At 52.5% G+C, this 24,167-nt stretch overlaps 1 protein-coding gene across 1 annotated transcript in view; it reads right to left on the bottom strand.

The window, feature by feature from the left end:
* Positions 1-3,011: 3,011 nt before the first annotated feature.
* Positions 3,012-24,167, bottom strand: part of LOC121486664 (CREB binding protein) — a 130,915-nt gene continuing 109,759 nt past the window's right edge. Inside the window, exons 21-31 of the mRNA XM_041747743.1 lie at positions 23,563-23,619; positions 20,501-20,578; positions 20,140-20,207; positions 15,872-16,022; positions 15,211-15,357; positions 14,396-14,509; positions 13,108-13,273; positions 12,672-12,839; positions 9,719-9,880; positions 9,238-9,519; positions 3,012-7,677 (exon numbers count right to left, since the gene is read on the bottom strand). Coding sequence (XP_041603677.1) covers positions 5,530-7,677; positions 9,238-9,519; positions 9,719-9,880; positions 12,672-12,839; positions 13,108-13,273; positions 14,396-14,509; positions 15,211-15,357; positions 15,872-16,022; positions 20,140-20,207; positions 20,501-20,578; positions 23,563-23,619 — 3,541 coding nt within the window. The 3' untranslated portion in view covers positions 3,012-5,529. The remainder of the gene's footprint in view (positions 7,678-9,237; positions 9,520-9,718; positions 9,881-12,671; positions 12,840-13,107; positions 13,274-14,395; positions 14,510-15,210; positions 15,358-15,871; positions 16,023-20,139; positions 20,208-20,500; positions 20,579-23,562; positions 23,620-24,167) is intronic.

Genomic DNA, 24,167 nt, shown 5'->3' with positions numbered 1-24,167 from the left:
CCAGCACTCGCGCAACCGGTGCAGAGAACCAGCACGAGCGCTTTCCCATCGCCCGGGGACCCGGCGCTGCTTTTATGGAAGAGCAAGCACGGTGGGATCCCCTTGTCTGTTTTGCCCACGGTCTGCAGGTTTACAAATGTACCTCACAGGACATCTTCCCGAACCTCCCTGTGCCCTGGGTCCTGCCCTAGCTCCTGTCCATCCAGGGGACCTCGGCTGCCAGTGGGCCTGCCAGGCGCTTATTCAGGGATTGGAGGACAGAAGGGGTTGGAAGGTGCCAGCTCAGAGCGAATGCTGTGGAGGCCACAGAGCCACTTGAGCAAACCCCCTCTCTCCAAGCGATCTATTGTGAACATTAGGACTAAGGCAGTTTCGGGGCTCCGTTGGTGGAATATGTGATGCTTGGGGTTGTGGGTTTGAGCCCTACGTTGGGTGTTGAAATTATTTTTCTTCGAGAGATTTGAGAGAGAGAGAGAGAGAGAGCGCGTGAGCGCACACAGAGGCGGAAGCAGAGGGAGCAGCAGACTCTCTGCTGAGCAGGGATTCCTGACACAGGGCTCCATCCCAGGACTCGGATCATGACCTGAGCCAAAGACATGCTTCACCGACTGAGCTATCCAGGTACCCTGGGTGTTGGGCGTTGAGATTAAAAAAAAAAAAAAAAAAAAGACAAGGCAATTTCAAAGTCAAGATGGTTGTTCTTGGCCCCCCTTGGGCCTCGCTGCTCCGCGTGTAGACTGAGGCCCAGGCCTCACCTGGGAGCTCCTCAGGAACTCAGCAGCTCGCCCGCCTGCCCGGCGCAGGCCACGACGCCAGGGTGTCGGCAAGATCCCCGCTGGGCTGTCCGGAGAGGGTGCCACCCCGAACAGAGACACCTCCTCGCTCCCAGCGCGGACTGGGGTCCGTGCCCCCTTTGAGCCCCAGCACCACGTCGCCCTTCCTCCTGTGGTTGCTGGAGGAGCTCTCCAAGGGCTGGAGGGCGGCAGCTCGGATGTGCCCAGCAGGTGGCTGCTGAGGGAGCAAACTCAGGGCTTGCACCGGGCCTGCTTGTTTCCCTGTCAACTGGATAGCAGGGGTGCGCCCCCGAAATCACCCGTTCTGGAGGCAAGGGGGCCTCGGCTCGAGACCCACTCACGTCTTTCCTGTCATTTCTCACACTTGCTGACCTCCCCCCACGAGAGAATCCCTCTTCCTCACCCAGGAAACCAGAGACCAGAACTCAAGTGGCTAGAGGGCGGGAACAGTGAGAACCGGCCTCCCCAGAAGCTCAGGGAGTCCCCTATGCGGGGACCTGGCCCTCCCAGGGGACGCCAGTTCTGGCAGCTGAACACCAGGCCTCTGGTTGCCTCCTGCGTGGAAGCCAGGCCTCCTCAATGGAACCTGCTGCCTTTCTCTGCACCTCCCAGCTTTGGTCTGGGCCCCCGACCGCCCCGCCTCCAGATGCTCAACTTGTGGCAGCACATGAAGCAACGCTTCCCGCTCTAAGGCCCCCAAACTTGTGCCAGACGTGAGGGGTCCTGGGTGGGGTCAGAGACACAGGGTGGGACCTGGCGCAGGGAGCCCCGCCACAGCCCCTCGCCATCCTTCCAAGGATGTCCTCTCTGGAGGTTTTCCTAAAGGACCACCCTCACCTGGAACAGTCTCTACACATCACTACAGGCCTTGAGGATCTTCAGGCTTGGACTCTGTTGACATACCTCTATAGGACTACTTTAAACATGTTTATTTTTTTAAAATATTTTATTTGAGAGAGAGAGAGAGCATGAGCAGGGGAGAGAAGAAGTAGGCCCCCAGGAGAGCTTGGAGCCCGATGTGGTCTTGATTCCAGGACCCTGGGGTACCCAAGCCAAAGGTAGATGCTTATGCGACTGAGCCACCCAGGCAACCTCAGCATCAGTTTGTGAGAGGCCTTCTCATCACTGGCCCAGAGCCCTGGTCCCGGGCCCAGAGTGTAAGGCCGCTTCAGTAACCGCCCCCTTGAGGCGCTGGGCCGGCGGGCCCCACCCGGACAGGGCCAGTCCCACCTGGACCTGGGAGGCCTTGGACACCGCCTCCTGTGTGCCAGGGGGTATTCGGCGCCCCCCGCAAGGTAGCCCCAAGGGAGACCAGGCCGGGCCTGCGGAGCCGGCCTGGAGGACAGCGGGCGTGGGCCCTGCAGTGCGCAGCGCAGCTCAGGATGGGCGGCCCCCACCTGCCCGGCCAGGTCCCCTCCCCGGCCTCCTGCCTCAGGCCCGTGGCCGCAGCGCCCTGACGCCTTCCACAGCACCTGGAAAGGCGGGCAGAGCCGAGCTCGCTATGGCCCAGGCTCCTAGGTGCTGCCGCCCTGCCGTGGCCGCGCCAGCCCCCTGGATGCCGCAGGCCCCACGTCCCGCGAGCCGCGTCCCGCCCGCCTCTCAACCCCTGAAAGTGGAAGCCCGCCTCTCAACCCCCGAAAGTGGGAGCCCGCGCCCCGGCCCTGCGGCCGGTGCGCCCGGGACCCTGGAGCCTTGGCCTGAGCCTGGGAAATCTCCGAGCGGGCACCGCCTGCCTCTGGTCTGCTCAGCGCGGTTCCGTCCTGTCCTTTAGCCCGCGGGCTACGATCACTTACGTTCCACGAGCGACCTGTCGCCCTGGCCCCGGCTTGGCATGAGAGGCTGCCGGAGGCGGCGCAGCGACACAGGGCGTCCCTGCCAGGGGCTCCTTGGGTGAAGCGTGTCCGCTCCCACACAGGAGCACCGGCCTGTGCAGAGCAGCAGGGCGACAAGCACGTTCTGGTTTGGACAGGATCTTTGGTTCCACTTCGGAGCAGTCAGCGACAAGAGGGGAAAGCGCCGTCTTCAGCCTGACATCCCAGAAGCCGAAGGCGCTCCACCGCTTCCGCTGGACATTGCATCCTACCCGTTTTTAACAGGCCGAGTTCTCAGAAACGTAATCGAACACACGGACTAGGCACGCTCAACCGGGACCCTTGGGGCTTGCGAACACTGGCTCGCTAAGCACATTCTCAGGGTCGTTAGCCAACTGTGACCATCTTTGAATCCAAGCAGTTTTACCAGCTTTTATTATAAACACCAGCACATTTCAAGTTTCCTCTTTTTGATCACAAATATAGGACTTTTTTCTTCTCCTCTTAAGTATACAGCATGAGACGCAGCGCAGGGGCTTCCCAGCTCTTACAGAAATCTCCTTACGCCGAGGGCAGGGTCAGCACCCCCAGACCACACCCTCGGCCGCATCCCTTGGCGGATTACACAGGACATGGACTCCAAAAAGATGAGATCTGTACAGTTTTGGATCCCAGGACGACCTGAGAAAGATACCCCCCACCGGCCACATGAAATGGCTGCACCGCACGAGTACAGGGCTGGAGCCGCTCCTCCAGGGCCCCAGACACCTCACCCCTTCTGTCTGCACGCGGCCTCGGACTCGGTGGAGAGGGCGATTCGGGAGGGTCCCAGATTCGAGGAGCAAGCAGAGTAAGGATGGCCGGATGGCCACTGGAGGGCCGTGGCCCTGCTTTCCCTTCTGGGGATGTGGTGGAAATGGCAATTGGTTGGCAATGCTAGTGATGGCCTTATTATCTCGCTTCACCTATGTTAAAACTCAATATTTGAAGCTCTGTGCTAGAATTTCTTTTTAAGTTTCTTCAAATTTAGATTCTCAAACCAAGGATTCTGAAATTCTCTCTGTGAATACAGGGCCAACAGGGAAACTACTTGGGCCAGGAGTTCTCCATATGCCACCACAACCGCCCCTTACCCCGCCCCAGGCTGGGGGACCAGGGATACAAGAGTCACTTGTGCTTGTAGGGGAGGAGTGCTGCGGACTAGAGGGCACACTTCCATGCTCCCCAGGGCGGGGTGCTGTGGGACCACGTGGCCAAGCGTCCGTCCCTGGAAGCTGGAGGGCTTTCACCACATTACTGCCCTCACAGGCACCGCCCTGTTTCTAGAGGGTGAAGAATGATGCTGGGCTGGGCATCGGAGGCCCCCAGCAGGACGCCCTGCACTGTGTGTCCTCTCCTATGGAGCACAGGATTTGTGGGGCAATCAGGAAACACCTCCAATCCCTGCAGCACATTTTACACCAATTCTGGGATTTGCGTATAGGTAAGGGGAGGGGATGCTGCTGAAAACAAGTGCAGGAACCATTCCTACTCTGGGTTTTCGAGGCTTAGGGCAGGAGGACAGGAGGCAATGTGCTGCTTCAGACCCATCTGCAGCCCTATCTCTGTGGGTGAAGTTCCCCGCGGAGCACTGAATCTGAGGCCACCAGCGAGCTTGACCATCTCGGTTCCTGGAAAGAGAACCATCCAGGCCTTGGCTGGGCCTGGCCACCACCCACATGGCCACCATGACCGTGGTCCCCGCCTCTCCTCTGTGAGCAATCCACCAGAATCATGTCTTACAAAGAACAGACTCCAAAAATATATATAAATAAATAAAAACCTTAAACATTCTTACAGGGATCTTAAAGAACAGAATACATGTTAAAAACTTCAGTAATTTATATCAATTTTAAGCGGTACTTTATATACAATGGGGGAAAAACACATGCATAGTCCAAATACAATGTTGAAAACAGCATTTTCATAACAAAAAACCCCGAACACTAAGTGTTAATACCATGTACATGAATTCAAGAAGGACCACCCTTTTTGTCTGTTGCACACAGTTTATTTAACAATATGATATAAGAAATGAGTTGGTACTTTACCATTCTATACAGTGATTGAATCTTCTTGAATTTTCTTATTTATAGTAATTATAGCGCTTGCATGATTTACACTAGAATTGCTTTTCCTCATTTCAAGTTTCACATAGAAGAAAGAAAAGAATGCTTCTTCTCTATTAACATTAGCATGGTCTAAGAGAGTGATCATCCCTATTTTTTGTCTAAAACCAGTTTTATCAGAGAAACAAAGCAACAATTTCTACATCTGCAAGACAAGAGTTTGGCTTAAGCCAGTATGTATAGATAGATGTGTGTGTGGGTGTGTACGTGTGTGCACGCAGGAGCCAATTCCTATCGTCCAGGGGTAATACTTGGAGAACGCCCACAGAGTTCACTATAGAAAAAATCTTCCCGCAACATCAGAAAGTTATCGGGATACATTATAAGCTTGCATTATTTCAAGAATCAGTTTCTGAATATTATTTTTCTTCTCACTTTTAAACATAAATGTTTAAAGTCTTGAAAATACAAATAAAAAATATGAATATAATGAACTTGTTTTTCCCGTTAAAAAAAGGCATGAGTCACCAATGACGACAAAAAGAATCAAACAAAACCCCCCTCCCCCCAAAACAAAAAAACAAAAACAAAAAACAAAAACAAAAAGAGAGAGAGAGAGAGACCAGATATTTAAATCAACTGGTTTTTAACAAAAAAATATATTCTTTGTATTGTTTCTTTAAACAGCAATCTACCCTTCCATGGCTTGGAAGTAGCAGTTCCATCTAGGGATAAAAAGAGCCTAGATGTCTGGATTTCAGTACAAAAGGTCCAAGAACATGAAAGGGGGGAAAAAAAAGCGATGCTCTCACAATGCTACAAACCCTCCACAAACTTTTCTAGGGTGTCTCCTGTGGTGTCGCCGACCAGGGACAGCTCACTGGACAACGCACTCCTGTTGGGGGTGTTCAGCTGTGGGAGCATTGCACTCTGTTCGGGGTTCCCCAAGTGTCCCTGATCTATGGAGCTGGCCATGGTGACTGCGAGTCCTGGGTGGGGGGAACCAGTCTGGGGCGACACATGGTGTGGCGAAGGCTGGGGCTGTATCCGTGGCGACGGGCTGGAATGTGGAGGCTGGGACTGGGGCCGCGGAGACTGGACAGGGGCCGGAGACCGCACCTGGCTACTGAGGGATGTGGCCATCTGCTGGCCGGGGAGGTGCGAGGCCTGCGGCTGTCCTGAGAGCATGTGCTGCTGGGGGCTCATGGGGTTCGGCTGGCCCGGGGACCCGATCTGCTGCTTCATCTGCTGCTGCTGCAGAATCCGCTGCTGCAGGGCCTGCTGGATGTTAGGGGTGCTGTCTGCCCCCAGCCCCGGCTGCCCCATTTGGCCGAGCTGTCCCATCTGAGCCGCCATCTGGCCCATGGAGCTGCCCTGGATGGGGAGGTGCTGCTGCATCCGCTGCTGCTGCATGGCTGGGGGGTAGCCTCCAGGTCCTTGGGGCTGCTGGAACTGGCCATGCCCGGCCATGCCCCCAGCCATGCCCGCGCTGCCCTGCTGCTGCTGCTGTTGCTGCTGCTGCTGCTGCTGCTGCTGCTGGAGCAGCTGCCTCCGGAGCATCTCCCGGTACTGTGGGTTCATGCTTGCCATGCTGGGGTTGTGGCCCGGGTTCATGATGTTCAGGGCCTGGCCCTGGGGGTTCAGGCCTCCCATCGCCGGCTGCTGCGGGGGCACGCCGGGCCGGGGCCCGCCGGCTTGAATGGCGTTCAGGTTTTGTAGGCCGGGCTGCTGGTGCAGGCTGGGCTGGGCCTGGAGGCTGGGCTGGGGCTGCAGACCGGGCTGGGGCTGCAGGCCAGGCTGACTGGCCACATACTTGGCTGTGCGCTGCTTGATAAAGGCCGCCATCAGCTGAGGGTTGGACTTGAGGATGTTGAGCACCTGCTGCTGCTGCTGCGGAGAGCTGGGCGACTTCAGGGTCCGCAGCAGGTCCTGCAGGGCGCCGGGCGAGATGCTCCGGGGCGGTGGCTGCACGCCAGACATCCGTGGCCCGGCCACAGCTGGCTGGGCCTGCATGGACATCACCGGCCGCGGCATGCCTGGCATTGGCTGCTGCTGGGGGATGGGCGCCTGCTGCCACTGCCCGGGTGGCAGATTGGGCATGACAGGCCCGCTGACCTGGTTGGGACGGGGCACGTTCAGGCCCACGGGGGCCATCTGGCTCACCGGGGTCACCATGCCTGGGCGCCCTGGGGGCATGCCATTGTTGATGTTCACCCGGTACAGGTGCTGCTGCTGCTGGGCCTCACGCTCAATCTGCCGGGCTGCTTCCACCGCGGCCGGTGGAGGCTGGGCAGGGGGCGGCGGGGCCGGCACCTGGTTGGTGGGCTTCCCGGTGGACACCGTGGTGGGGGGCTGAGTCCGGGCCACGCTGGGGAAGCCAGCTGGTGACATGCTCACGGGCGAGGGCTGGGGCTGGGCTGGGGGCTGTGGCGTCTGGGGTGTGCTGGGCTGCTGTGTGGGGGTCCCAGGCGGAGCTGAGGTAGGGGAAGGTAGACTCTGCTGAGGCACATTGCGGGTGTTCATGGTGGCCATCCGCCGGCGCATGAGCTGAGCTTGCTGCAGGCGGTGCTGGATCTGCTGCTGGCGGAGCTTGTGTTTGATGTTGAGGCAGAAGGGCACTGGGCATTTGTTTTCTTGGCAGTGTTTGGCGTGGTAGCAGCAGAGGGCGATGAGCTGCTTGCACACCGGGCAGCCCCCGTTGGTCTTGCGTTTGCAGCCCTTGGTGTGCTGTACCACCCGCTTCATCTTCTGGCAGGACGGCAGCGAGCAGTTGGCGTTGCGGCACTGACAGGCGTGCACCAGGGACTGGATGCAGCGCTGGATGCTCAGGCGCCGTGACTCCTGGGGGCTCTTGGACTGTGGCTCGCCCTGGCTGCCGCCCTCGTCGTCCAGGCCCAGCCCCCACTTCACCATCTTGTGGGCATGGCTCTTCGTGTTGTAGCAGTTGATGCAAAGGTCGTAGTCCTGCGGACAAGCACAGGGCACAAGCTGTGGTCAGCACACGGGGCCTCGCGTGACCAGACAGCTGGCAGAGGCTGACAGACACCATACAGCTACCCCTGGAGCCTCACACCTCACCCTGCCCCTCCCACTCCTACAGTCTCACGGGCCCTTGAGCATGTTGTTTGACATGTGTCCCCTCTCCTTCCTTCCTCTGCTGCTGGGGAATGCCACCCAGACCCACAGGGTCCTGCTCCCATACCTGGCCCGGGAAGCCTGATGGTTGCTCCCAAGCTCACTGAAGTGCCACTGGCTGGGTTTCTAGAAACTGGGCCCTGCTCTCTGGGGCTGCTGGGTGCTCTAGTGCATCCCCAGAACTCTGCAGGGTGGCCCCCCTTGACCGGAAGACAGTCCCTGGGCTCAAACCACAATGAAAATATGTGCGTTCACAGGTTTCTTAAAAGTTGCTTGTATCTGAAGACAGACTACTGTGTGCCAGGCCTGGAGAAGGAAACCCTATGACTGGGACCAACTTTTTTTCCAAAAAGACATGAAGATCCCAATAGCGGGAAGTGACAGGACAAAAGAAGGTTACAAAAAGTGACAAATAAAGACAAAAGCATTATGAGGCCCTATCTACCCCCTCAACCCAAGATCACAGAGCTGCTCCTATGGACTGTGACTCTGGGAACCCTTCTGAATGCGGACTCCAGCAAGGTGAGGACTGGGTGGGGGATGGGAGTATGTGACTATCTGTAGGGGGAGATGGGGTGCCCACAATAGCCTGCTTCACCCCACGTGAGGGACCCAACTGGGGAATGGAGAGGCCACACCCCTTCACACAGGGGCCAAGACCTCTGCAGAGGAAGCCAGCGTGTGCAACCATGGGGTCCACCAGAACAGGACATTGTCAGCTTCTCAGCAAGGCTAGAATTTGAGGCAGGAATAAAGGTTAGGATCCTGGTAGAGCTGAAGCACAGCCAGCGCCTCCTTCCTGCTCCTACCCTGGATCATAAGGCCCATGGATGCTCCTGACACACAGCCGGTATTGGCAAAAAACAAGGAGTAGAATAAAAGTGCTTTGTTATCATATCTTCCTGAAAAAGTCAGGTTAAACACTGCCTCCTCTAGGAAGCCTGCCCATTCTTGCTTCCCTGGAAGACCAGCCCTTCCTGCCACACACATCGAGGGCCCCGCTGTCAGGCTTAGTTGGGTTGGGACCATACCATGGCCCCTAAGGGAGAAAGCCTCCTTCCTTCCTATGATGAAGGTGTGCTGTTGAGCCTGCAGCCGGCACAGCCCACATCGACTAGGATCCTCTTATCTGCGAACTAGAAAACACCAGCCTCATGACCAACAATGCCCTAAGAGGACCAGGACGTAGATGAGCCTTCTTCATGTAGTCATTTTGCCCCCCCTGGAAAATCCCAACCATTTCATGGTTCAATCTGAAATGCTCATGCGCTGATGGCAGAGAGGGCTGGAGAGTGACTGGCAGACCCCAATCTTGGGCCATGCCAGCAGGGCCAGAAGTTCTGTGAGCTGCAGACACTCCCTGCAGGGAAGGAGAGGGTGTGGGCCTACCTCGCACACAGTGCAGTGCCAGCGTGTCTCCACGTGGTGCTTGCACTCGTTGCAGGTGTAGACAAAGCGGTCCTGGCCCTGGGTGTGCAGCTCCACCAGCATGCACAGTGTAGACCACTTGGACCGACGCAAGGAAGAGAACTCCCAGTGCTTGTCTCTGGCGAGGGTGAGGAAGGCGTCACGCCCATCCATGAGGTCACAGCTAAGCAGGGGGTCAGGGTCAACGATGGGGGGCAGTGTGTTGATGACAGGCCCAGCGTGCAGGTGGATGACAAAGAAGACCTGCAGGGGAGAGTGGCATCAGCCCACAGGGAGAGCAGGGGCAGTGGTGCCAAGGGGGGGCTGGCCCCGCAGGCCCAGGGCTACCAGGACCCCTGGGGTTGAGCCGGGCCATTGGGGTCAGGCATCTGCATGCAGTTGGGGGGCCCTGCATGGACCACTGGCAGCACTCCCTCCCTCCCTCTCGCCCCCTCAGCTCTACCTCTTTGTGCTTCTCCATCGTGGCATAGAGCTTCTGGGACAAGTCATTGGACACATTGGGCATGCTGGGCTTCTTCTTGTTGGCTCGACTGATACTGCTTTTGTTCTTATTGGTTTTCTTGTTGTTCTTCTTCTTGGCATTCTTGCTGTCGCCCTGGCTGCCCTAAAACAACATGCCAAGCTGCTGGACAGGCCCGGCCTCCTTTCCTCGCTGGATGCTGGGCCGGGGAACCCGCAACAGCTCTAGGAGGCCCAGCCGAGGGCAGGAGGCCGTTGTTAGGAGATGCCCCGGAGGATGCGAGCAGCGCCAGGGCTGCAGCGGGGACACCCGGAGGTCAAGGAAACCCTACCCATGCCGTAACAGCCACACAGCAGGCACCTCTCAGAGGAGAAGACACCGGTATGCTAGTTTGGGCGCTGACAATAGAGGGGGTACAAACTATTTCTCCTAGTTCCCTGCTCTCTACTGGACCCTGCCGCTCCAGGCCACATCCTGAATGCTCAGTCGCTGATTTTTTTTGCCTTGCAGATGGTTCCAAATATCCACTGTGCACAAGAAGGGGAAAGGTGCCAAGAGAAGCTGCTGCGGGGGTAGGAGCAGAGTTTCCAGAATGGCCTATCCATGTCCCAGGCAGAGCTACCGAGGCAGAGACCTCTCCTTGCCCTTGCTCCCACCCACCCCGAGTGCTGTAGTGGCTCCTGCCCCTCAGTTCAAGCGCTCCTACTCTGGAAAGAACTTGGGCTTGGAGTCATTTAGGTGCCAGGGTAGAAACGTTCACCAGGTCTGGTCAGAAGAACCTGGTTTTCAACAAGAGGAAAGAGAGGGAGAGACAGACACACTCTGGGTGCTGAGACCCGGGTGGTGCCCAAGGGACACTGACAACCCCAGAGAGGGGCCAAGGTGAGCAGCAGCGGTCGGGGGGGGGGGGGGGCGAGCGAGGGCAACCCAGCAGTGGGAGAGACTGGCAGTCTGGGAGCTCCACAGATCTGCTCACATTTTCTGTCAGCCTTTAAACCATTCTAAAAACTATGCTTTTAAAAAGTTATAAAAGAAATACAATCACTGCACAAAGTTCAGAAAACATAGCCAAATAATTAAAAAATTATATATATATTCTTGCGCCCCCCCACCCCCCTCAGCATTTTGATTTTTCTTCTAGGAGTTGTACCTATGTGTCCCCGCTGTGGTGGTTCTTCCCATGGAGCTGGGGTCACACACGGGACGCTGCAGCCTGTCCCCCCCGCTTCCCCCAGGGACGAACACTTCCAATGGCAAAGCAGCAGTCCGGCCCATGTACTGTCGGTAACTCTAGCCCCTGCCTGCCACGGGGTCCCGCGGTGTCTCCACGATGGGACCCGCCTGATGCCTCTGTGAACTGGACGCCGGAGAATGTCACATCTCTCCACCACAGGCAAATCCCTGATGTGGCAAAGGCTGGCTAAGGGTGCTGCCACCAGGCCAGAGGCAGGCACATCCTCCTAGGACGGGACACCCAGCTGGGGCCTGTGTCCTGCCTCAGAGCCCGCTCCACCATCCAGACGCAGACCTTCTTCTCCCTCCTGTGATCCCCTGCCCCAGAGCCCCGGGTTCGTGATCTCACTCAGGCCACCTCCCATCTGAGATGTAGGCAGCAGCGGACATGGAGACAGACCCGAGCTCACAGCCCAGCTCTGTGCTCTCTCTCTCTCTTCCCCGTTTCAAACTCAAAATCAGCCCACCCTTCAAAGGTCGGCAAGTAAACAGGATCTCTGGGAGCCTCCCAAAGACCCCAGTGGAACAGTTTCTCAAAACCTAAATCCTCTGACGTTCAGGAGTGTGGTTATCTGCTGTCGGATGACAGATCCTGCCTCTAAGGAGCCCCAGCCAAAGGAAGTGGGCAAAGGACAGCCCTTGGGCTCCTCCAGGGACCCAAGCTGCAGACCTCTGGCTCTCAGGACCCAACCTGCACAACAGGCATCCCTGCAGCCAGTCCCTGACCCTCACCGTCCTCCTCTCCTGGGTAGAGGCAGCAGCAGTGACTCAGCTCTTAGGCCCCTGGCCCAGCAAGAAGCCCCAATCCAGGACTTTCCTCGCACACTTTAACGATCCACCCCAAGTTCTGCGGCTGTTACTCTCAACATAGCACATACGCCCTGCTGCTCCTGTAGCTGAACCTAACCAAAACCCCCATGCTCTCTTCCTTGGACATCTGAGCACAACACGCTTGCTCCCAATGTGAGTCCTCACATATTTCCTCCTCCTGCTGGCAGTTCCTCCCCCAGGATTGTCTGGTTCCTTCTCACCAGGTCAGCCTCTGCCACTTCCCCAAACAGGCCCCGCTGGAAGCATGTGCACCCATCCCATACCAGTGTCCGTTTCCTTACAGCTCCTACCGCTGTCTCAAGATGCACTTGCTTTTCCTACTAGAACAGGCACCCCATGAGGGTAGGCACAGAGTCTTCTCTAGCTCACTGCCACATTGCTGAGCATGGAGCCCACGCGAGGTGGGACTTGGCGAGCCGGTGGGTGTACCACGGCAATGCCGGATGGAGGGCTGCTGGGTGGGGTGGGCTGGCTTCTGACAAAATGAAATTAAGAGGCCTGGCAACTGAGGGTTTTCTTTCTCAGGGAAGATCTATAGTTAGTGGCCTGGCTGCTGACCATGGGCACCCGGCTGTCTGCTCTGGGCTGCCTAGCAGGCTGCCCTCCTCTCTCACCTCTCTGTGCCTCTATCCTGCCTGCCCCACTCAGAGATGCTAGAGCCAGCACCTCCCATCTGCCTTTCCCAGGTGACATGTCTCTAAGCACCCACATCTCAGCTCAGCCCACACGGAGGAAGTGTAGGCTGTGCCCCAGCTCCAGTCCCGACCTGTACTAGCTGGTGACAAGCGGAGAGCACATATGAAAATACCACCAGACAAAAAAGGCGCGAGTCCATCCCTGGCACGTGGCTGGGCCCCCAGTGTCTCTGTACCTCTGTGGTCTCACTGGCCGCAGTGCTCTCCTCCTTCTTCCTTTCCTCCTCTTCTTGCTCCAGCTCCTTAATGCTCTCCTCTAGCACATTAGGCCAGAAGTCACCCTCAAAATAGGGCAGCTCCTTGGCACTGGTGAGCCTGTCTTCAGTTGCCTGTTTGAAAATGTCCTAGAGAGTGAAGGAAGCACAGAAGGTAAGAGGGAAGTGAGTGGTGCTCCGGGAGGGGTGCAGGGCCATGCCTGGCTGAGGACAGGGCTACTTTGAGACTGCCAGCTACAAATCTAGGTGGACTGCCGATGAGGTGCTTCTACATCCTTTCTCTTCACACTTATCCTCTTTGCTTTTTACTCATCACAGGTGAACACAGCTCTAACAGGCACGAGTGCGAGAGGAAGACAGCCAGCAAGCCGCCACGCCCTGCTTCGACCCCAGGTACCTTATAGTCGTGAATGATCCGTTCTGCAAACGCCTTGTCCAGCATCTTCTTGTACCACTCCTGCAGGCGCTTTGGTTTGGGGATTTTCTGATCAGGGGGGTGGCAATGGAAGATATAGTCGTCTCCTTCACTTGGGGGGCAGGCCCAGATGTGTCCTGTTACATACCTGCAGGATACATAGACACAATTCAGACCAAAGTGCCGATGAAAGCCTCCCTGCTTCCAAAGAGTAAGAGCTGAGGAGCAGGAACCAAAGCAACGACAGAAATAACTAGGAAAAAAAAAAAGAAAACAAAGAAATTACCATGTTTGCAACAAAACAGAATATGTTTAGACAAGTTCCAAACCAGGATGGAGGGGAGGGGTGCATGGGGTGGGGGGTGAGGCCGAATCTCCACGTGCAAGGGCACACCCGGACATTGGCCCTAAGATGCTCCCTCCCAGGGTATATGTGCCAGGCAGGGGTCGAGGCTCCAAGGGAACCCTGTCAGCACAGGAAAGAGCCTGGGAGACGTGGCTCTCAGGGGCACGGAATGGCTTATGCCCAGGAACGTGCCTCTTTTCCTAACTACTACTTCCTGGGCAATGGAAAGGCAGCTGGGTATTTATCTCTAAGGAGCTAAAAGTCAAAATAAACCTGTCACTCTGTTAGGGATGTGTCAAATACCTCTTAACTTTTTCAAATTTGGGAAAGGATGTGACAGATCTAGAACACTGAAACAGAAAGAAAAGCAGATGCAAAGACCAGTATCTCATAGGATTCCATTCATATGAAATGCCCAGAAGAAGCACATTTACAGAGAGGGAAAGTAGATTAATGGTTGCCAGGGGCAGGGGTGAAACAGGGATTAACAACAAATGGGTGGGGTTCCTATTACTGGGGGGTAGGGGGCAGGACAATGCTCCCAGACAGACTTCAGCCCCGGCCACACTGCTCAGCGAAGTTACTAAAAATCACTGAGGTGTACACTTGAAACAGGAAAATTTTATGATACATAAAATATGCCTCAATAAAGTTTTAAAAAGAAAAAAAACAGAAAGACTAGAATAGGAAAAAAAAATGAGAAGAGCAAAGAAGGCAGAGCAAGCATGTGCGCTCTGCTGGGGAGCCTGAGAAAGCATCCAGGAGGGGGCTCAGGAGACCTCTGAATTGATCTGAGGACATCAGAATAAAAACACAAACGACTTAAAAAAACAACAACAACATACTCTGGTTATTTCACAAAATACACAGTGAAAATTAAAAATAGAATTTTTATTAGTTCTGAATAATCTAGATTAAACTCACCCCAATTTCTTCACATATTCTAAGTATCCAATAAGGATCTCGTGGTAAACAGCTGTCCGGAGGCATCGGGGCCGGAAGAAATGAATACTGTCCAGATAAGATATGTACACACGCCTGGAGAAGCAGGTGGGAAGAAATTCAAGTTTGGGGTATCCTCCAAACTTGAAACCAAACACCAACATCCAAAAAACCCTCCAGAAATAAATTGTTTTTGTAGCATTTACACTGCCCATAGACAAGACATAAGAAAACTCTCATCACCAACTGCCAGTGCGCATGAATAAACGATCTCATCCCTGACCAAAAGCAATGGATCGCAAAAAAAAAAAGAAAAGAAAAAAAAAAGAAAAAGAAAAGAAAAAAAAAAAGGATTAGGAGAGAGGAAGGGGAGAGCCATGGAAAGGCCAGGGCCAACTAAGAAAAGCCTCTACCAATTCCCTCTCACCTGGATTCTTGATCAAACTTGAAATAACTCTTGGCAGAGGCACTTTGTTTTTACAACACTTGGGCCCACAGGATGATCCCCAACCCCTTCTCTGTAGGTCTACCTGCCCCCGGTAAGACGGACAACAGCAAGACCAGGACAGGAACCCATGAGTCCTCACTACACAAAACATGCTTTAAACAGTCACCAAAACCCTTCATTACTCACTGGTTTAGTTGAAAACTAAACTAGTCTGGTTGGTTAGGTGTGGCTTATTTGATTTAAACCCAGTTCTGGGGCACACAGGTTCTCTGAGACACTTCAGGGCTTGGTCTGCAGCAACACCACAGGCCCAGTGACATGCACCCAATGGGGGGAGGGGGTAGGCTACCTTGTGTTCGGAGGGGGGCAATCAGAGCCATACTCTTGCACATGCATCCCGAAGAAGCACACATCCACTCCATCAATTTCCTCAAAAGCAAAGAGTGCTTTGGTTCGATATGGGAAAGATTCAGACATTTCCCCAGAATCCACAAACCTGAAATAAAAGTCAGAGCCTGAGGTTTGCACGTGTCATTGTTCTACAAGGTACCTGATAAACAAGACCTGCTGCTCTAAACCCACTCAGTACAGAGGAGCTGAAGGCCTGCTCACCTCTGCTGCCTGCTGGCCCAGAGCTCTGCCCACCAGCCTGGCCTTTGGCAGCTTGGGGCTGTGACCCTATTTTTTATGACACAGTCTTGCTCAGCCAGGAATTTTACCTCCCCTGACGATTATGGAATACTGAGAGAAGGACTGACTATACATCACATGCTGAAAAACCTTTAAATTATACAAACTCTAAGCTTATATTTCTAGTAATCTCTATACCCAATATAGGGCTCGAACTTCCAATCCCAAGATCAAAAGTCACATGTGCTACTGACTGAGCCAGCCAGCTGCCCAGAATTATATAAACTCTAAAGCCTTGCCAGAAAGTGGGGCTTTTGTTAACCAGTTATGGGACCCCTCAAAGAGCGCTTCACAAAATAGCATGACATCTGCACACAAACCGTGACTTCATCCCAGGCTTGACCTCCACAGTCTTGTCTGAGCTGGCTACCACACGGACAAACACCTCCCCGGCTTCAGGATGATTCTGTCGTCGCAAAAACTTGTTGACTCGGTCTTCCAAGTGGTTGCCCAATCGTGTGGTCTGTAGTCCTGGAAAGTCCAGAACAAGCAGGTGAAGAGGCTTCGGATGGGCTATGGAGAAGGTTGCTGAGGCCACAGGACCCACCTTTCTCTTTCGGTGCAATCTGATTTTCTAAGGATTAATGTTTTCAAAATCCAGAAGGGACCTAGGTTGTCCTATGAGGTAAGCGTTTTGTAAGGGAAAAGTGGGCTCTGGAATCTCAGGCACCCACACACTGATGATTGCTGTCATTTAAATGCCCTCATATTTCCACTGTTTTTTAGCCGCAAGGTCAGAAGAGCCACAAAGGCAGACGGAGGGCTGTCGGGTAAAGCGGATGGAGCCAGACACAAGGGTCATGCTGCGACCTGGCCCCAGGCGCCCCCATGTGGCTCCTTGGTGTCACAGCTGTGCTCACAGCCAGAATCCAAGCTGTAGGAACTCTCCTTTCCTGCCCAGCTCAGAGGAGTGGGGGCAGGCAGCCTTGGGATCTCATCCCAGGCAAGAACTCATACAGCATCAGAACTCGCTTTAGCCCTGGATCCCCTCTCCCAAGGATCCCCCAAGTGTGGCCCCCGTGACAGGACTTGTCCAGCAAGCTACCCCAAGATAAAACACTGGCCCCAGAATAAAAACTCTTCACACAAGGGAAAAAGACTAGAAGGAAAAGCTACAGAAAGTTAACAGTGATTATTCACAGTTATGGGGTTTTAAAAGCATTTCCTTCTTTATATTTACTGACTTTTAAATACTACATGAATGAGAAATATTTTAAAAGAGCTATTTGGGATTTCCTAAGATTCCTTAACTGAAGTCAAGGAATACCTGGAAAATGTAGACTTTCTAAATTCTATTTTTCTGCAATTAACATACCAAGAGCAGAGTTTTTTGGTATGTTATACTTGCATACAAGGGACTTCAAAAGAAAACACTACTATGAAAATGAAATAAACACCTCACAAGAAAATAAAAACTTGAAAAGCTATAAAAATGGGAAAAGTGGATTTATGATGGATTTCACACCTGGACGAAGGTGCATCCTCCACAGGGGCCCATGGGCCATCATGTCCATCTACCCCAGGAGCAGCCCCTGGAGGAGACCCTCACATTCTCAGCCCTGTGGGCACCCCCGCCTCCACCGATGCCATCGCTGAGCAAGTCTGGGTCTCCTCACAAGGTGCTTTCTGATCCCAAAAGGCAGGATCCAGCTAAGAAGGCCCACCCTGCCATGGTCTACCCTTTTTTTGTCAACATAGGATCCTACACACTGATTTTCAAATAGAAAACAGAAGAATAAACCTTTAAAATTAGGTCTTTACTTTTTTCTTCAAATCACCTGAATTACTGTACAAAAAAAAAAACCCTTTAAATGAGACCACACGTGACAACCTTGTTTAGGCACTGAACTGAGCGCTGTGAAGGGGCGGAAGGGACACCTGGGTGGCTCAGCAGCTGAGTGTCTGCCTTCAGCTCAGGGCATGATCCCGGAGTTCCGGGATTTTGTCTGTCATTGGGCTCCCTATGGGGAGCCTGCTTCTCCCTCTGCCTCTATGTCTCTCATGAATAAATAAATAAAATCTTTAAAAATAAGGAAAGAGGAAGGAAGGAAGGAAGGAAGGAAGGAAGGAAGGAAGGAAGGGAGGGAGGGAGGGAAAGAGGGAGGGAAGGAGCGAGGGAAGGAAGGGAGGGCTGGAGAGGGCCCCCTGCCCGGGGCCCCCAGAAGAGCAGATGCTCAGAGATGCAAGAGTGCAGTTGATCCTGTGGCAAAGAGAATATGCTTGTGCGTAGACGTCCCCGCAGAACGATTTCAAAGGGCATCATGCCCCTCATGTCTGTCGCACAGCTCTGCCTTATTCTGCTACACTTTCCAGTTTTCCAGAGTGGCCAGCTGCTGGCGTCCTGTGGCTCCTCCTTATGCGGCAGGGGCCATCCTTATACACAGCTTCACGTGCATATACAGACAACTCTGTGGGACACGTGCACAGAAGTGCAACTGCGAAGTCTTAAGACAAACTCTCTAGATTGTGGTTCCCCTTCCATCCAAGCTTTCAACGTGTGTTTTCACCCACAGCACATGAGGGGGTCTTTTCTGCCCTTTATGTGATCAAACCCTGCGGCCTTTTGCTTTCCAAGGGGCTGTCTGTCTCCAGGGAGGCTTCTCACAAGCCAACACGGGGACTCTGACTCTGAAGCTTCTCTCGTGGGCCAATGGGCTGGGCCAGGTGCAGGGTGTCAGGCAGGGAGGGGCAGGGGTGGGGGAGGCTGTCCTTCGCTGGCTCATCAGCAGTACAGGGCGTGTACAAATGCAAATGAGGTGGTCTGTCCTTTGTGGCCTACAGACTCTGGCGAAGGCTGTGCCCACACGACCACACCAATGGTGACGGGTGGCTAGACATCCAAGGTTATCCTCTTCAGTGAGTCTTGTACATCTTCATCCCTAAGGCTCACATTGCAGGCCTGCTCTTGGGTTTTTCTGCCCCCATCCACCACCAGCTGCAACTCCTCTCCTACCTAGGCCCACCTCTCCTAGCAACTTTGCTCTGGTCATGAAGCTCTGGCCCAGTAAAGTGCTTCTAGGTTGCTGACTGCTTTAGTGATCTCACCTGGGAGCTACTATGCCCCGCCAGAGGAACATCTGGCAATATGTGGAGACATTTCTGTGGTCACCACTCATGAGAGCAGGGGTAGTATTACTGGTTATTTAGTGGGTAGCAGCCAGAAATGCTCTTAAAATTCTACAAAGCATAGGACCATCCCTAAAACAAAGAGTGAAACAAAGAGTTTCTCAGTTGAGAAACCCCGATCTGAAAAGAAGTATTTCGATAGTTCATGAGTTCATCAGCATTTCAAAAGGTTTCAAAAGGTTTTACAAGAGTGAGCTTAAGTTATAGGATAACTGGATTTTGGTAACGAAAGTCTGGCCCTGAATTAGCAATAGCTTGGAAGCCCAAAGTGGCTTCCTCCTTGCCTGCTCCCCTCCTTTCCTTGCCTGGTGTGGGAACTCTCTCTCCATCCCATCTCACTTCTGCTCCCTGCTCCTCACATGGCCTGGTTCCTGTTGGGGACACTTAGAACAGTGAGCTAGTCAACTGTCCTGCTGGCGAGGGTGAGAGCTACAGAGAGCACTGGGCAAGTGAGTTGTAAAGGCTCCACCGCAGGAGGTGCTCTAACTTGGGGTTGCTGTGAACTCGGCAAAGGATAGCTCAGGGACGTCATGCTGCAGAAGGTGGTCCCCTAGTCCTTGAGAACCAAGTTGACAAAGATCATATATTGTATGCGTCTGAAAAGAATGCTATCTCTAAAAGAGTCAAGACTACTGAGGATGTGTTACCTGATGTAGCAACAGGCTGCTCTCTACTTGGAATGGACACCAACCAGCAGCCCTAAATGCAGCAGCAACACTCACAAGTCCTCGGGCAGACCAGGCTCTGCAGCCCCGGCTGGTGGTGGCCAACTCCCAGCAGCAGGCTGAGGGCCACGCCAGGTGATGGGCAAGCAGCTGCCACACATGTGCACAGGGCTGAACATGCTGGTCAAACAGGATTTCAGAGTGGGGTCTGTGTATTTCTATGTGTGTGTTGGGAGTGTGTGTGTGTCTTTTTTCTGAGCTATTTGAAAAAGATCTGCTAACAAATTTTCTCTCTCAGAATTTACAAAGTTTAACGATGTATCTGAGATTTCTAAACTTTCATCTAAAACATTAACTGATCATAAAGCTCGTTTTCTTTTTTTTTTTATTTTTTATTTTTTATTTTTTATTTTTTTTTTATTTTTATTTATGATAGTCACAGAGAGAGAGAGAGAGAGAGGCAGAGACACAGGCAGAGGGAGAAGCAGGCTCCATGCACCGGGAGCCCGACGCGGGATTCGATCCTGGGTCTCCAGGATCACGCCCTGGGCCAAAGGCAGGCGCCAAACCGCTGCGCCACCCAGGGATCCCTAAAGCTCGTTTTCATATAAAGATCAACCCCAATGATTCCACTGGTAAGACTAGACAAGTCCACAGTACTCGAAAACGAACTCACAGTACAGAGCCTCAGGCAAGTGAGCCCCACAGCCGCATGCTGAGAGGAGCTCAAGGAAGACCGGGAAGGGGACAGGCCCCTCACATGCACACAGGGAGACAGAAGCCCTTCCACAACTTACTCTTAGCACTGAACTTGTTTTCTTTCCGAGTTCTGCCAGTTTTCTTCAAACAGTTGTCACACACAAAGCTGCAAAAAAAGAATGGGTGCGATCAGATTGTATAAAATAGTCTGTGTTGCCAAACCAGTGACACGCAGCTCTGAAGCGCTTCACTAGTATCATTCTTTGCAAGTGAAGGGGCAGCCTGCTTGGAGTCTATGATCCCCAAAGCAGGCAAATAGTGACGATGTAAGTAAACAGAGACCCGCTGCCACCTGGCTTCCCTACAGAGCCCTTGCTGACAGCAGGCCCCTCCCTCCACTCCAGGCAGAAATGCTTTCCCTTCCCCAAGATCACAGGAAATCACCAGGAAATTACTCACCCTGAAGGCCAAATGATGTCATAGTGTAGCACACAAATCTGATGCATCTTCCGGCCGCACTCCTTGCAATCGACAAAACTGGAAGACAAAGAGGTGCGCTCTAATGCACACAGAAGCACACGAGGGGGTCATCCGTAGGAGCTTGTATACTGTGTTCACACCTTGGTCTCTGGATCACTTCCTGTATCTGTGGCGTTAATGCTTCTCTATTGGTTGATTCAGCCGCATTTTACCTTATTTTTTCTTCTGAAATAAGCTCTACACCCAATAAGGGGCTCGAATGACTCTGAGATCAAGTCATGTGCTCTACTGAGTCAGCCAGGCACCCCTTCTTCTACCGGGTCTTAAAAACACACCAGTATGACACTTTCTGTGAGAAAGCAGACATCCTCCATTTCTCTATACAAATGCCTATCCCTTGTTTCTCCCAATCTCCTTTACAACCAAAAATGAAACTTCAAAAAATTGCTATGATAGAAGTATTATTTTACAAGCCAGTATTTCTGATGCTACTACACGTTTTTTAAGGCCGGTGTTTGCTCCAGGTGACTGCACATGCCTCAACTGCCTCAAATAACAGAATAATGCTTCCCGGTGCCAGAAACACTTGCTTGTAAGCCTAGGCACAGGAAGCACCTGTTCTGAGTCAGTTACAAAGGTGGGAAGCATCAAGCTGACCGGTAAATGCGGGCCTTTATTCATGTAAACTCTCTAGTGGAGAGCAGGGTGCGAGTGCAGCTCGCCCTCCATCGCAGTCTGCACTATGTCTCACTTGGGCCTTGTCACCTCTCCCAGGAACCTTAGTTGCCAACATGCATGGATGTCAAAACCTATTTTTTTCAATCACCACCTTAACCAGCACCACAACTTATGTGCCTCACAGAAGGCTTAAGGGACCAGAAAGTAGCATACTTCCCCCAAACTCTGCTGAGTTCTGGCTCTTCCCATCAGCCCCAGTGCTGAGCCCAGTCACCTGACGTACACTCTCGCCACCGCCCTGAGTCCTGTGCCCCCATCTTTCCATTGCCCCTGCTGACAAGCCCTCAACCACAGATCCAGCCAACTCCTGTCCCCCTCTCTATGTTCAAACAGGAATAGTTTGATCAGCAGGGAGAAAGGACACATATGTGCACAACTGTGTACAACAGCAGCACTGCTGCCTAATTCACAGTCCTGCTAGCACTCTCCAGCAATCCTGTACTGCTGCCCGCTCCCACGCCCGCCCCACATGGTGGCTGCTCTGCTTGGGACCTTGCTACTTCCTCTAGTGCTGCTTCACCTCCAACCAGCTCCTCCTCTGAAACCTCAGCAACGGAGCCCATTCTCTGTGTTAGGAATTTAAAGGGTCAGCAGGCAACACCTCCTCCTGTTTCTGTGCCCCCCTCCCAAAGATACTCTCAATTCTTTCCTATGTCGAGGAAAAGAACTATCAAAAGAAAAAAAAGTTCTAGATTAGACTCTATCAATTTTGAATTTCAAACTCTGCTCCCCAAACTTTTATTAACCAAGTGCCCAGCTACCACCCTCATGTCCCCTGTTCCTGCAGGAGTATCTCAGTGGCCACCCAGGTCAGCTTTCCTTACCCCACAGTGCAGCTTCCTGTACCAAGAGGCCCTTCTCTATTTAGGTCAAGCTTCTACTTCCTGCTTGAGTTGTTGCTCTGGGTCTCCTAACTAGCTTCCCTGCTAGGAATCAAAGATGTTTCTTTGCCTGATAAATCCACCCCAGAGATCTAGGATGATCTTTCCATAACAGAAACCAATGAAGTCCTTCAAAATACCTCCCCAGACACATAGGAGGAAATCTACATGGCAAAGAGCAGCTTGCATAGCCCTTTCCCCAGGACCCTCTGCTTGCTCATCCCCTGGGGCCCCACCCATGGTCCATGCCCACCAAGCACTCGGGCTAACCTGCTCTTTCCCTTCTATGTGCCCAGGATGCCCTGCCCCTCCCCCAACTCCTGCTGCCAGGTGAGTTGCTCCCCATCCTGCCCCTTCTGCAGGATGCCCCTTGGCACAGGCCAGAGCCCCCCATCTCTGGAACACTTTGCTGTGTGTGCTATGATCCATCCATCTCTCCTACTAGAAGACAAATAGAGCCCCCTCATTCATCTGCGTATTCCCTGCTGTGGGCACCTAGTATTTCAATGTACTCTATTTTGAAATTAAAAGGTGAACATAAACTGAAAAACTGTGTAGGGGGGATATAATGCAAACAGGGACATGGGACAATCAGGAGCGACAACCCACTGGTCAGGAAAGATGTATGTACCAGGCACACTTTGCTAAGGCCAGAGCTCCCCTAACACCTGGGCACTGAGGCTGGGAAAATCTAAATGAGCTCAAAATGAGGTCCTGGTGGAAAGTCTGTGTCTTCCACTGCAGCATCTAGTCTCCCCAAAGCTGGGGTGCCAGAAGGGGGGGGAGGGGACCTGTTTCTTGGTACCCAAATATCCCATGGTGCTGGAGCCTGTGCTTACCACACTAAAGTGACAGAACACAATGGACATCTACACAAACTGGGGTGTTCTCAGGACTTGGCTTCGGGGCCTGGAGGGACCACCATATGGAGGGAGCTCTGAAACCTCTTTAGGGATGATCTACAAAGCAAACTGCAAACAGTGCATGCTCACTGCTTCCTGTTGTTTATTGTCATAGAATCATTCCCAAGAGGTTTTCTTTGTGAAATTTCCCTTTAAGTGAGATCAGCCCTCCTCCACCAAATAGTTCTACCTTTAATCTCTAAACAGTCACACTAGATATTAAGCAGCTTCTCAATAACTATGATGACCAATTTATCAGAGAGGTTCTGACAGAACCAGAACGTCCACGTAATCGTATCACTATTAAAATTCAGTAACCGGAAAGCATGCTATAGAGACATACATATCTTGAGTTAAAAAAGAAACCATATCTGAAATAAGTTCATACAGGAAATCCCACCCAGGGCAACATATTTCCAAGGTTCCAAGAGTGCCTTTTCCTGCAGGCTTGTCATAAGGAGGGATTTTCTCCATCAGAAACTAAAATCCAAAAGTCAGAAAGAAATCTCTATCTACTCACGGTTCAGGATCTAAGGTATCATTTTTCTTCTTTTCAAATTGATCCTTTGAAATTGTCCTTGTTTAAAAAAAAAAAAAAAGAAAAGAAAAAATGTTAATTAAATTTATTTGCTGAGTATAAACCACAGGGTCTGTGGGATATTATTTTGTAACTAGTTTTTCAAATAAAAAATAAGTAGTCAGCTGAAATCTCAAGTAGATATAATTATGGCATGAACATATAAAATTTATCTCTACAGGAAGCAGTACCATCTGTTTTTCTCTATCTGACTTGGAATATTTCCTCCCAACTATCACCAGCACTATGAGGTTTAATTAAGACTAGTCAAAATACGATGGCAAAATTGTGTTGAGATCCAAACCTACAAATTTTCAATCAAATCTGTATGGTGAATGGCTCCTGGATCTGACTGATAATTGGTAATACTGTCCTTTTGTTATGATAAAGTGTAAATGTGAATTATTTCTGATTCACAGAACTGAATAATAATCCAATTATCAATCACACAACTAGACCAAGGAATGAAGATTACAGGGATATAAAAGTAAACTGAGTATGTAGAATTCTAGTCATTTCATTTGTGTCAGGATCCTAAGCTTGTGGTG

This window comes from Vulpes lagopus, chromosome 3 (genome assembly GCF_018345385.1).
Source record: "Vulpes lagopus strain Blue_001 chromosome 3, ASM1834538v1, whole genome shotgun sequence".
NCBI lineage: Eukaryota > Metazoa > Chordata > Mammalia > Carnivora > Canidae > Vulpes > Vulpes lagopus.
This window is presented reverse-complemented; position numbering and strand designations above follow the sequence as displayed.